Source organism: Magnolia sinica, chromosome 14, assembly GCF_029962835.1.
Source record: "Magnolia sinica isolate HGM2019 chromosome 14, MsV1, whole genome shotgun sequence".
Lineage (NCBI taxonomy): Eukaryota > Viridiplantae > Streptophyta > Magnoliopsida > Magnoliales > Magnoliaceae > Magnolia > Magnolia sinica.
In genome coordinates, this window is record NC_080586.1 from 22,232,534 (window position 1) to 22,247,262 (window position 14,729).

General features: G+C 36.6%; 1 protein-coding gene across 1 annotated transcript; it reads right to left on the reverse strand.

The window, feature by feature from the left end:
- Positions 1-6,758: 6,758 nt before the first annotated feature.
- On the reverse strand, positions 6,759-9,645 carry LOC131224917 (uncharacterized). Its single transcript, XM_058220357.1, has 6 exons — positions 8,768-9,645; positions 7,991-8,051; positions 7,749-7,851; positions 7,464-7,514; positions 7,003-7,089; positions 6,759-6,836 (listed from the first exon to the last, which is right to left on the reverse strand). Exons 1-6 carry the CDS (start codon positions 9,282-9,284, stop codon positions 6,759-6,761), a joined length of 897 nt encoding a protein of 298 aa, XP_058076340.1. The 5' UTR covers positions 9,285-9,645.
- Between the last annotated feature and the right edge of the window lie 5,084 nt (positions 9,646-14,729).

The window sequence follows — 14,729 nt, forward strand, 5'->3', positions numbered from 1 at the left end:
TGATTCTATTCCAATGGCTATAGAATTGTGCAGGATAAGATTTATTAAAAATTCGGCTGGCCTGAGTCAAAATTTAGCAGGCCAAATCTCTAATTTGGTTGGCTAAATACAAAGTTCGGTTGGCCAAATCCCGCTGCATTCCGAAGAATTTCATTGCTAGAAACTTGACTGAAAATTCTTTGGGCTTAGCCCAATTTCAAGTTCGGCTGGTTGAACCCAAGGTTGGGCTGACTGAACTTGCAACAGAATTCCATTAAGCTGTTGTATTTTTGGCCAAATATTGTTAGGTTGGCCAAATAAAGTTGGGTTGGCTGAACCTGAGGTTGGGTTGGCCGAATTTCAGTGAATATACACTGTACACAAGCCATTTAAAGATATATTTGAAAAACACCTAACCTAGTGTCTTTCTAGGGTCATACAACCTGGTGGTTGGCATATACTTGGTCTTTATCTCAAAACCTTGCCAAGTCTTGCAATGTTGAGTCAATCTTCATGAGGTGTCGAGTGTACTCGACCTTTTGTCTCGAAATTTGACAACTCTAAGTGTGCTTCAAATACAAGCACTTACACTACGTCTTATCACCAACTTCCGCTCATGTACTTTCGAGCCATCTAATAAGTTGTGTCCACGTTATTGAGCTATCACATGTTCTCTTTAAATATTAAACTCTAGTCCACTACAATGACTTGACACTTGTTGTTTTCGGTCTTCGTTGGGCGACAATGAATCACCAAGTCATAATAACATTATGTGTATTCCTCCATAGTTAAGAGTGTTTTGTCGTAATGTGAGGAGCTCTCAGAAAGAAGTCGTCTCATAATCCAGCAACAAAAGCCTCTTCATAATCTCTCCTTTATTTCACATCATTATAAGTAGTTTTCAATAGCATACCACCAATCTTGGGTTGCGTCCTTAAATTTCTTGGCAAAAAAATGTAGTTTGATGGCTTCTTCCATTTCGTACCATCATAATCCAAAAATTTAACCTTGACATGCTTGGTGAGATCTACCACGTGAACATTTCACCCTCATTCATGATAGTTTGGATAGTCTTATCAGAGGTTGTTCTTCTTCATGCTTTTGATTGTGCACAACCATGTTGTTGGATACATAGCTCAGCTCATACTCCTTATGGAAGTCACCATTTTAGCAAAGAAGCCTAACATCAACATTCCTGAATTCCAAGTCCCCCTCAAGGCCTTCCATAAATGTTTGACAAGTGGAGTTAATTCTCTTTCTTGCTTCTTCAAGAACAATAACTCATTGCTCCTGAGTATCATCTTTAATCATGAAATGACCCTCCATATTATCCAACCATTTCATTATTAAATCAACCAATTGATATATATATATATATATATATATATATGGGAAATGCTCAGCTACGCACGAGTTCGTACTGAACTGGTGCGAACTTTTTTGAGAACCCATCATACGTGATGTGGATCCAAAATATGAACCGTTCATGTGAAGGAGCACCTCATGAAACCCCTACGCATTTTACTTTGATCTAAAACTTTGATGAGCCATGAAAAATAAAACAGTCATTCACTCCTTGCACCTTTGCATTGTCTCTTTGCATGTGATGCGGCCCACGATGTGACAAATTTTCACCCCGATCAGGGCCATAGCAAAGAGAAATTTTGGTAAGAGGCCCATCAAAGTTTTAGATCAAAGTAAAACTTGGGCCTGGGGGGTTTCACGAGGTGCTGCTTTACATGAACGGTTCAGATTTTGGATCCACATCACGTAGTGAGCATTTCCCATATATATATATATATCGTGTGTGTGTGTGTGTAAGGTTTTGGAAAGGTTAGATATATGATAAATTAGTTTAACTAGTAAGATTTTGTACTATTTACGATAGACAAGGCGATGGCTTAAGTAAGACAAAGGTTGTATGTGATTTATAATGGAATGTCTGAAATAATAAGCTAATTTAGGAAATCGATGGTAGATTTGAGATGAAGATTGGAGCAAAATTTGTATAAAGATGGGGAAGATGAGAATTAAAAGAGAATAATCTCAGGAAAGCAAAACTTGCTCTGATACCAAAAATAATGCAGTTAGATCAAGGGGAAGAAATCAATTGCAGTGAAGTTCAATGTATTAGATGGAAAGTTTGAATCACATAAGAAAACGGATGTAATGATTGTGAGCAGTGTTTTCAATCTTGCGACATCATTGATATATCTATTATCCCAATAAGGCGATGTGAAACTAGCTTTAATATATATTTTTCATGGTATTATGCAATATAACACACAATATCGCAATATATCGTGGATATCATGATATTGTCTGATCTATTCACACTTTCCCTTTATAAATTCTTAACATATCATGTAATATGTCCATATTGAGTGCAATATCAAGAGGGGTAAAATGAAACCGACACTATTTTCTATTAAAAAAAACCCTCAAAAATCACAAAAATTAATTTAAAAAAGGAAAAGAAAAAAAAACTTCTTCCTAATACATCTAAGGTTATTCCAATCAATTCATTCTTATTTGTTGGAAGAAAATCTTCAAATTTTCTCTAAAATTGCGATAAGAAGCTTTTTAGGGCCGAATTTTATAAAGTGCTTGCTTTTAGTTTTAATTCATTTTTTATCATTTTTATATGTTGTAAATAACATCAACTGGTAAAGGATTTATAATTCTTCATGTTTTGCATGAAAAAATTATGAATTCAAAGCTTCAATTTCAAGAACTTCGAAAATTAACTGAGTTGTGAAAAAATGGATAATTATCAAATTTTCTCCATATTTTTTTCCAAATAGGTTGAATCTTAGCATCCAAACATGAAATTAAACATGTATATAACCTGATTTACACATTCTTAGCAATGTGATTTTTTTAATTAAAAACTATTAAAAGTGTTAAAAATATTTCTTTTTACGAAATTCACAGGTATATTCTAGTTTTATACTTCTTCTTTTGCTTTTAAATGTAATGCTTGAGTTTCCATACATGCCTTCTTATATTTATAATTTTTTAATTGACTATGAATATAATTGCATCAATTCAGTTAGTGCATAAACTAGGACCCTATATAAAGGAAACCTACTATGTGCACTTATTTTTTGTGATTTTTTTTTTATATATTCCTAGGTATTGGTGTCTTTTTCAACAATTCCTAAAGTTTTATTGAAAAAAATTAACCAATTTCCTAATGTTTCCCTACAAAAGTGATAAATTACACGATACAACCAATATATTCCGTGCAATAACCGATATCATATGTATTCATATCCTAAGGTGCAATATTAGGCAATGACGATACGGAAAACATTGATTGCAAGCAAACTCAATAGTCCTCTGATCTCATACTATAAATCCCCCTAAAATAAACAAGAGAACTTGCTTAAAGAAAAATCATTTAATTGTGTCTTATTCCATAGGGCCAATGCCTTATTTATAACAACTGTTTACAAGGTTTTCTCTTATGATAGAATCTCTAACATAATCTAAATGATCAAAAAAATTGATTCCATCATATCATTTTTCTCTCATATGAAAAATAAGGATACAAGGGTGACATGTTTTATAATAACCATGCAGGCTGAAGAAGAATTGGAATTAGTCATTTGTAAGATTGGAATGGGTGAAATGAAGAATTCACATACTAAGAACTCAATTGAAGGACAAGAAACGAGCCAGGACGCAAGTGATCCATTCACAGGGACGGGCCAGTCTCCTAATCTTTGTGATGATGGACGTACATTATTGAAATCCGATCAAAAGCGAACTAAAAGAACAAGGGACAGCTCAGAAGCAAGGGATTAAAGAAAATAGGACAGGTCAGAAGTAGAGCATTAAAGAACACGGGACAGCATCATGTAAATCGATATCTTCCAAAAGGCAGAATAGAAGGATACAATACCTCAATGCACTGAAGCCAGTACCACACCCGACAGGCCTAGAAGAATGAAAATACGCCTCAAAAGCGTTTTAGTTATGCCTGTGAATGCACTCAGTCCTATGTTATTCATGTTTTGATTTGTTTTTGGAAGGAAATTTCAGGATAATTGATTTTATTTATTTGTCTTTGAAAAAGTCTATATTTGAGAAATTGCATGTTCCTGATCCACTCATTCCATAGAAGAGCAGTTATTTCATACTCTAGCAGGATACCACGCTTGATATGTGCGCACTCAGAGATTATGCATACACATGACATACATTATTTCAAATGGAACCAATTAAATTGTGTACAGCTCTATCCACTTCCCAGGTGTGATTCCAGCACCATGGAAATGGATTCCATTAGTGAGGGGCTAAATTTAGTTTTGAATCGGAGATTTAATTCCAAAAATTTGAACCTTTATATCCTTAAGATGGGTCCCAAAATTTTGGGAAATACATCCGTATTCAACGGATAAAAAAGTTGTCCTCAAGTAACAATTGTTTCCCAGTGTCCAAACACGAACTGGATTTATAAGAATAGCTTTCCTAGCACCAAACACGAGCTGAATTTATAAGAATAGCTTTCCCAATTCCCAACCACCTCCCCCGTGGGCCCCAAATCACATGGGTCACCCACCCCGAGTGTGTCGCCGCATCCCACGGGCCACCCCACTCGAGCACGGTGTGAAAATGCCCCTGTATTACAAACGACCTGTAAGTTTCCCAAAATCAGACTTTTTAAGTAATCATAACTTCTGACACCTGTTTTTTGAAATGGGACCATTGGATATCTTTCATTTTCAACCGTCCAATAAATTTCCACCAATCGAATTCGGAAATAATCAAATAAACATACTTTTTGGTTCTGATACATCAAAACTAGGACCAATAATTTGGCCAGTTTAATTTGAATTACTTCTAAGCTAGATATGCAGTTTCCAACTAGTTTCTAAGAATTTGCTTATTCTCCATCACAATGCCAGAGTCTGTGTTCAACACAAACAGGCCAGGGCAAATGATCCGCAGACCCAGACTGTTGATATGAAAGGCCCCCACTGTGAAATGTGAATGCCCCAAAATTCTTCAGATAAGAACCATCCTGGCATTCTTTGGCATCTTTTCCAAAGCAGGGCTGTATCACAAACAGGTTATTTGTAGCCCAATTGATTGAAGGGTTAGGATCTTCATAGTGGGAGATTTTGGGGGCATCCCACAGAGGTGCTCATCGGGTCATCAAATGGATAACCGATCATGGACCCCACTTTCAGAAATTGGAATATCCGAGTACAATTTCTCATCAATATATCCGGGCATGTGAGACCCATGCATGTTATTCAAATAGAACATAACATGGATTCATTGTACCCCTGAGTTAACTCAGTTGAATTAGCATTTTGTGTTCTTGGTGCACATGAAGCATGTTGAAAAACAAGAGGAACCGAAATTACTTGACAATGCCAAAGATGAGAGAAGGCTGATTCTGTTTCACTCCTGTTTGATGGATACCTAGAATATGAATTTCCAAAACCTGTACATAAAGTTAGAATAGTTTAATCAATGACATGAGAAAAGCAAACTTGAAAATTCAGGTGAAATTAACAGTGTCCATCCCAATCTGGATTCATATTCACATGAAGGGTGATAATGCTTGACTTTGACTAAGATTTCTTCCTAAAACCCATTCAAGGAATTTTCCATAGGTTCTCTTCTACATGCATTTAAATGAAGAACTAGATAAACCGTAAGACAATATAGCTGTTGACCCCTGAATAAATCTTAACAGAGATGTGACTGCTTTCAGTTTGTGTATTTAGTTTTAGGATGTAAGAGAAGGATCGTCAATAAGACAAAGCTGTCATTGAGATCTGTGCAATCCACTACAGTACTTCCATTACAACTCAGCATGAGCCCCACGTCTCCACACAAGAGATGAACATCAAAGAAGTCCAAATGGACTACAATACTGTTCTGAGTCATGAACATACAAAACGCAACAAGTGAAATCCTTGAGCAGCATTGTATGATGGAATCATGGGGAAGAAAAGAGAGATGCATGCCTGCTAAAAGATGGGTCTTCAACAGTACCATCACAAACCTTCTTGAATGTATGCATCAGGCTTCCCAATCCCATGTTGTAAAGCTACACCTGAAAGTATAGGGGAATGAGATAGCAGATCTTGCAGCAAAATGGATCAGATGTGGAGCACAAAAAACAATATAAAAAGGAACCATTGATATATCCAACTTTGAATACAAGGGCTTATGAACCATAAATTACTTTTGTAACTTCTAATTGAAAGGTAACTCCACCTGGAAAATTTGGAAGCAACAAGCCATTGAAAAATGAAGACAAGTGTTCCAAGAGAGACTATCTGCACAGATTCTTAGGCTGCAACATGCACATCTCACTTACTTTCAAGCTCCCTCCTCACTACACCAAATTTCCAATGTCGGAACGGTTGATTCCTAAATGGTTTAAGAACAGTTTTCAACCGTGGGTAAATAGGGCATCGCAAATAATTAGGGAAAATTTTAATTTAGGAATGGTTAAAATTTTCAATTTAGAAATAGTTCTAAACCCTTGTTAATTTTAGGAACAATATTTTTTCCTAAAAGCCATGCAACTACTGGAAAAGGTCGGTAATTTTTTTTTCTATTGGAACCTTTATTTTTAAAAAATATTTGAAGCCCACGGAATGTTGCCATACAATTCAAAATAAATACTAAACAAATATTGTACAATTTTACTATAAAAAATATATAATATTTACAACAATAAGTTGAAAATTGTCCAAATGCATTAAAAGAAAAATCCTCCATGTGGACCACTCCTAGCTTGGTCAATACAGCTAGCTATCTCCAACCTCAGGTTGAGATTTTCCATCATATGTTCCCAAACGTAAAACAACTTCTACAAAAGAACCATTCTGTTCATTAAAAAAAAAAAAGATGATAAGGTACTTCCAATGACACGACTGAAAAGGCCATCAAGCCTCACATCAACATTTACACTGATTCAAACAATAAGCAAGCACCAGTTGTTTCAATAGGTCGAGTAACTTTAATAGTTATATAACAGCAAAAGCATATTACCCCCAAAGCTAACTTTGATTCTTGCTTTGCAATAAGATATGTAATGTCTGAATGCAGCTGCTTGATTCTTAGATCAGTAACTTTTCCCTGCACGGTACGAATGTTAAGAATCAAGAACAAAACAAGAGAACCGTTATAGGTAACTGGGAGAGTAGATTTTTTAATCCCACTTTGTGGGTAAGATCTTGGTTGTTGATCTGGTGGGCTACAACGTAAATATGCCATAGCCCGAAAATATGTTGGTCCGGTCATCAGGTGGGCCATACTCTATGATAAAACAAATAGATAGAAAATTGACCAACAGTCCACATTGATTACACAAGTGGCCCACTTTATGACCAGATTGATTTTCTGGCAATGGCTCATAAATGGTGGAGCCAAGAAGCCAGGCCAATGGGCCCATGCCAGGGACTAGAAAAATCAAAATTTTGAACAACACTAGTCTGAAGGCCTGGCCTGACCAGTCCAAAATCCAGGCTCGAGTCCGACCCATTTTCTCCAGTTGCCACCTCCTATCAATGAGAAAAGAAAAGAAAAAGATTGAAATTGGACTTGATGGTGGGTCACCAGCTCAAGCCCCTACTTCCAGTCACCCAACAACAGAGAGCTCCCCATCCTTTCCTGTTAAAATATTCTATATCCCAACATGGAAAAGATAGATCACATGTTTGGACATCACAAACTGAATACTTGTAAGATTCATAGGCAAACAGCTGCACAACACTATATAAAATTATGTGTACCACCTGTGCTAGATAGCCTTTCCAATAGCCCTTACTGCCCTCCTTCCCAATCAACATAATGGCCTTGTAAAAATTGCAGGCGGAGGCACAGACAAAATTGTAGAGTCTTCAAGACAGTGGCAAGGAGGTTGAAGGATGAAGCTATGTCCCGCAAAACCAGGATCTATTAATGCAGATATTTTATCCCCTGATGATGGTCACCAAAAAGGGGTAAGAGCGAGACTCACTTGAACACATGAAACTACTTCAACAATTCCTTGTCCTTGTCATCCATGAGATACATATAAGCTCCAAAGCAATGCATATCTGGAGAAAAAAAAAAACAAAAAAATTTGCCTATTTCAACACAAGCAAATCTGATATGTTAGAGGAAAAACAGTCACACAAGCAAATACATGTAATTGCTGAATGCGCACCATTAATAATTCGGGGGTAAAGACAAAACAGTTCTGCAAACCTACGCATACCTTATATATATATGGGTGTATCCGAACATATATATATGCGGAATATGAAACCTTAGGGGTATATTTTATATATATATATTCTGGTGGGCCATAGGAAAGAGAAATCAAATCAAGGGAGGAAACATTCATTTTTCATGGCCCACCACAGTTTTGGTTCAAAGTAAAAATTGGTACCTGGGGGTTTCATAAGGCATCTTAAATGATTTGTGGACATTCAGATTTTCAAGACAATAATAAGGATGATCAATAGGGCTCCACTCCAAGTGTGTGTATATATATATATATATATATATGAGAATTTGAAACCAATAGAAACTTCAAAAGGCCAAGAGATTGTGCTACTAATCAGTTCAACTTTCCTATTCGGGTGTGATGAACAACCACCATTTGTATAGCAGACATCAAGTTTTTTTCTTTTAAATAATGCAAATTCAGTAAAAAGAATTCGGCATAGTTCACTCCTAACCATGTATATTTCCATGTGGTGCCTTTATTTTTCTAACAAGACAACAACCAAGATATATGGTAGACATGCATTAAAAAAAAAAAAAAAACATCCTGCCAGAAAAGAATCCATAAACAAATTCAAATTCAAATTTAAATATAGTCTAAATTTGTATAAAGCTAGATGCAGAACTTTAGTTGACTGTGTATGATCTGAGCTCCGAACCTGGGTAAAATCTGAATCAACTACAGAATCAAAAGTAAATATCTGATCTTCAATCAAAAGAAGGAATAGATTTTTCTTCATTACCCTGCAAGCTTCCCAGCAAGATAAGAGGAAAGGCTTCTCGAAATTGTAATTGCTCTTAGCAGAAATCTCATAATATTGGAGATTCTTCTTTCGGTGGAAAGTAACCTGCTTTCCTTTCACCTGCCTGTTCTTGACGTCAACCTTGTTGCCACATAGAACAATGGGGAGGTTCTCACAAACCCTGATTGCAAACCCTGCATCAATGTCAAATGTGCTATCAAAGCATGTTGGTGATAATAACTGGAAAAGCTTTAAAAAAGTTAGTTGAGGCTTCAAAGAAAATGCACCAGCAGAAATCACGGTGCCACGTAGGAACATTTTTGTATGTTAAACGGGCTGTGACATCGAACATGATGATCGCACATTGGCCATGGTTACTGCACAAAATAAGTCCAGTTTCAATGGAAGAAACAAAAGAATCCACTAAATTTTCCTGCTGCAGTAAAATTAATTCACATGATACATTTGAGAGACTCCATGCTCATTCATGCAAGGTGATTTTTAACCATGCTAATGCATCAAATTTCTAGAAATGCAAGCAAGAGAACAAGGCATTATGTACCAAAAGCATGAACTACATAACAAAGGAATTGACCTTAGTGAAAAATATAGTGAATACACCCAAAAAAAAGTAACTTATCAACAAAGCTTGCAAGCTTCCTAGTTAGATTAGGGAAGAGCATCAGCACAAACGTATGAAACAGTATGGTATAACAAGCTTGTCGATAATAGGACTAGTCTCAGGAAGCACCCAGCTATTCCAAGTGGCAGGAAACAAGTGGCATACATGGTAAATTTACATTATATTACATAGTAAATTTAAAATTTTATAAATGTCAGTAATCAAAATTTAAAATGGTTACACTCATATACATAAGCAGAAAGAAAAAATGTCTGTATTTAACAGTGTCAGACAATTTGCACAATTGTGAAGGCCATTTGCCTTTGGTAGTAGAGGTTATCAGGTCAAATCTCCATCTTTGACCTGTTGTATATTGCTCAGATACCCAAAATCATATTTGATTACACAAGGCTGACATTGGATAAATAAAAATTAGATGTCTACCAATCAGGTACACCTTTAACATGCCTCAGATTACTAAAACAGATTCACGATTCACAGAGTAACATCAGTATCTTACTCAAATAAAAATGATGTTTCACATTACAATTAGATCTATCCACTGCTGAATGAAAAATAAAATAAAATAAAATAAAAAATACTGATCATTACAAGGGATCATCAAAATTGAAATAAGCCCTTGAATTTAGCAACATGATCCAATGCTTAAATTATGTTGAATCAAACTTGCATATAGAATTTTTTTTACACCATACTGACAGTTGTAGTAACAATGCCCATTAGCATGCACTTGATGTACAAGAGATAATACAAAAATAAAGCCTCACTTAACTGAAACACTCTCTTAGCTTGTTTGGTACCTGATTCGTGCCTTTTCTTTTGCTCTTTTTCTTTACAGGTAACAGGATTTTGTTACCATCATCATCACATTTGGAGCTGTAAAAGGAAAGTCTCAATAGGAATTTGCAAGGACAAGTAAAGATTGTATGGAAAAGCTTGTGTTAGGAATTCTTAACAGAGGCAATATAAAATGTTCGACTAAGCATTTGCTCAGATCAAATAACTGTACAAGCAAAGCCTGCCTTTGGTGGTCTGGATCATTCATATGGTGGGCCGGGCCCTACAATGGAGGAGCTAAGACAAAATCTCCCACATTAAATGTGAACCACTAGTTTTTGTCCACTTCCATTGATGGTGAGTGGGATCATGAGATAGGGGAGATATTCGGGCAGGGCTCATTCCCATGACCGGGCCCACCAGATCCACAGCTTTATACCTACCAAAAGGTAAGCCCCATTTATACCATCGTTGGTTCAAAGTCACCACTTTTTCAATCAAACATCAGCATACGTACATGCACCCAGTGTTCGAAATATCGGTATCGCACAATGTATCGCACCCTTGGGATACAGATACGTATCGGTTATCGCATGGGATATATCGTTTGTATCGCATAGTTTATCGCACTTTTTGGAAAACATGGGGAAACATTAGCAAAATGGTTGAATTTTTTTATGAAACTTTGGGGATTATTTAAAAAGACCTTAATGCACACTTTTAAATCATAAAATATCAAAAAAATAGTGCACATAATCAATTTCCTTTGTATAAGGTACCAAGTTATGCGTCATCTTATTAAACTAAGGTAAATATATTTAAATATGATGCATCCCATTTATAAATCCAAAGCTACTAATTTTAGGGGTTTATACCAAAATTGAAGTAAATCCAAAGCTCAAGTGGACCATTACACAGGAAACAGTGTGGAATAATGATTTCCACCGTTGAAACCTTCCTGGGGTCCAAAGTAATTTTTATTTGTCATCCAACCTATTCATAAGATGACAAAGACATGGATGAAGAGAAACGACAAACATCAGCTTGATCCAAAACTTCTTTGGCCTCCAAAAAATTTTCAATGGTAGAGGTTCAATCAAAATGTTTCCTGTGGTGTGGTCCAGTTGAGATTTTAATTTGCTTTGTTTTTACATCATGCACCCAAACGAGCGCACCTCTGAGTTGTACAAACAGTTCAAAGGAGATCAAAGTTACATGGCCCCACCAATAATGTATTTATTATATCCACACCGTTCATCCATTTGGAGAGATCATTTTAGATCACGAACCCAAAAATGAGTGACATCCAAACCTCAATTGGACCACACCACAAATAGCAGTGAGGACAATGATTCTCACCGTTATAACATTCGTAGGGTCCACCATAACGTTTGTTTTCCATCCAATCTGTTCATGAGGTCACAAAGACCTTGATGAATAGGAAAAACAAATATCATACGATCCAAAACTTTTGCGACCCCAAAAGGGTTTCAATGGTGGACGTTCAATATCCCGCTGCTTTTTTCCAGTGTGGTCCACTTGATCTTTGGATCTGTCTTATTTTTCGGATAAAGCCTTACGAGGAGCTCGCCAAATGGACGAACGGTTTGGATATAATATATACCTCATGATGGGACCCACATAACTTGGTGACGTCAACACGTCGGTGACGTGCGATGCACGGGGCCCTTTTTTTTCGAAGCAGAGAGGGTTTCGGACGCCGGAACCCTAAAATCTCTCCCAAATGCCGATTATTTCAACGATTTTGGCGGATTTTGCGGCCAAATCTCTCCAAATCAAAGGCTTCGATTCAAATGGCCCATCAAACACAGCTTCCGATTAGGCGATCTTCTTTACAGGTACCGAAATCTACCGTCGAAGGTTTTTCTTTTTTCTTTTTTTTTTGGATAATGATGCTCTCCCAGGTGTGATATTCAAAGTCACCACTTTTTCAATCAAACATCAGCTACTACCTCTAACAGAATACCTTGCAAGCAGTAATATTAGCAGCCTTATCAAGCCAGCATCCACCATTATTTTCCATGCATTCATTTGTTTCTATATCTGTTTATTATCTGTTTATTATAATATTTCAAATAAGAAAAATGAACGTTAGGAATTGATCAACAAGCTATGATGAACAAAGAGATGCTTAGGAAACTGTTACCGACCTTCACACAAACAAACGGCTGGCTCAGTGGTCTCTTGGAAACCCACGCAGATGGCTTTGAGGACAACGCCATTGTCCAACTTACCTGAAAACAATTGGGAATTTTCAAGTCTACATTGATTTTTCTACATCTACCATGCCATACTGATGAAAATCACGAAAGGTGCGTTTGGGTGTTCATGATTCCTGAGGCCAACATGATGTGCTAGTGCCAACTGCCAAACCATGGTTGTGAATGGAATGTGATCCATCGATTTGGGGGCGGAAAGAAGCAGTATTCAAGTATGAATGTGACTATGAAATGCAATGTGGGGTATAGAAAATAACTTGTAAAAGAGTGTTCAACCTTAAACTGACCAATCAGTCCTTTATTGGGAAAATAAATATTAGAGAAAAGCATTACAATCAAGCAATTCAAACAAAGTATAAAATAATGCCTCTCCCTGATAAACACGCCTTAACTCTATATTTTTCGACAAATTATTTAAACAACTAAAACAGGTCGGACAAATCTATAACGGAAAGTAATCCAACTAGATGAACACCAAGATGTCAGAAAAGGAAAATAATAACTTTATGACATTCACATCTCAGAAAAAGGTTTCACTACTTCAAACTTCAGTTGGGAAATCTGTAAATACAAAGGTTAAAAAGGAATTGATCAGCCATTGTATTTATTGTTTGGCTGTGGATATCTCTGTTTAACATTTTGCTCATGCTGTGAAATTTGCTGAGTTCAGTTCAGTGTTGATTCAAGTCAGTGCACTGATTCTCTAAGGCTGTGTTTGGAACTTTGGATATGCAAGTGATTTGAATTGCAAACACAATCAATAAACGACAGAATTGTAACTAAATTGCTGAGTTTAGTTTGCTATCAATTCAATTCAGCACACTGATTCCCTAAGGATGCATTTGGAAAACCAAGTGGAATTGTGAACGCTCACCCAAGCATCTGAATTGTAACTACAGTTTGGTTGTTTCCACTTCACTGAGTAATTAATGCAATTGAATTAATCGGCACTGCCAGATGCAGCCTACTTTTGTAGACCACTACATTCACAAGTCGAGATTTCTTTTTTACAGCAGCAAATTCATGAGTTCACTTTATCAAATCAGAGAAAATGGCCAATTGTATTGTGTTGACTTGTTTTTTTTTTTCTTTCTTTCTTTTTTTACACACGCACTCACACCAAACAGTGGAATTTCATCACATGAAGTTCTACAACTAAAACTCAGAAATTTACTGAAACTTGACTTACCTAAAAAGGGCGGCAAACTTGGTGTTCACAGCTCCTAGACTTGAAAGATCTAGCCCTAATTCATGGCTTTCTGATTCAATAGCCTGCACCAAAGCCAATTACATCATGCTTTAACCCCAAAGCCTTGGAACTCAATGTATAATCACAATCAGTAAATCTGTTAATAGCTAACAAAAAGATCTGAGTGGGGAGGCTCCATACAACCGTTGTAGTTGCTATGGACTGTGATAGCTAACAAAAAGATCAGATTGCAATCATTCCGGCGACAGCACCCAAACAACGCCAAAACCACAAACTGCAAGGTGTAGAGCTATGAGGAAGCCTCCTGTCTATGCTGTGTGAGATGTCCATATTCAGTTGAGGAGAAAATAGTTAACTGTAACCGTTGGGTGTGAAAATAGAGATTTGTGATGTATTTACCTTTAGTGGGTGACAAGGGCTAGATGTGATAGCTTGGTTAGGCCATAGTTCAAAAACACGAAGACTCAACCTTTTGTTCAGTCAGATTGGCTGGAAGACTCGGATCGATATTTAATTATTATAAAATTAAAATATTAGAAATGTTAATAGATACTCAAAATAATTAGATCTTGTATAAGTAACATAGATATAACCAATACTTCACTAGCTAAGGTCGAGTGACTCAGTTCGAGCCATGCAGAGTCGTGTCAAGTCAACTGAGCCATTTGAGTAAACTCGATGGGGCTCTCCAAGTATAGGCAGAGTCAATCCCATTACTGATTTTTCCAGTGGGCTCTAAATCTCGCCGAGTCGACTTAAGTCAACCGAGTTTCAAGTTGAGTCAGCAAGTTTTAGAACTATGGTTGGGGCAACTCATCCATCGTAAACCAACCATTCGGATCCTCAGCCCCATTGTTTAGAAGAACATTCTCAAATCACACTGATTTGGCAAT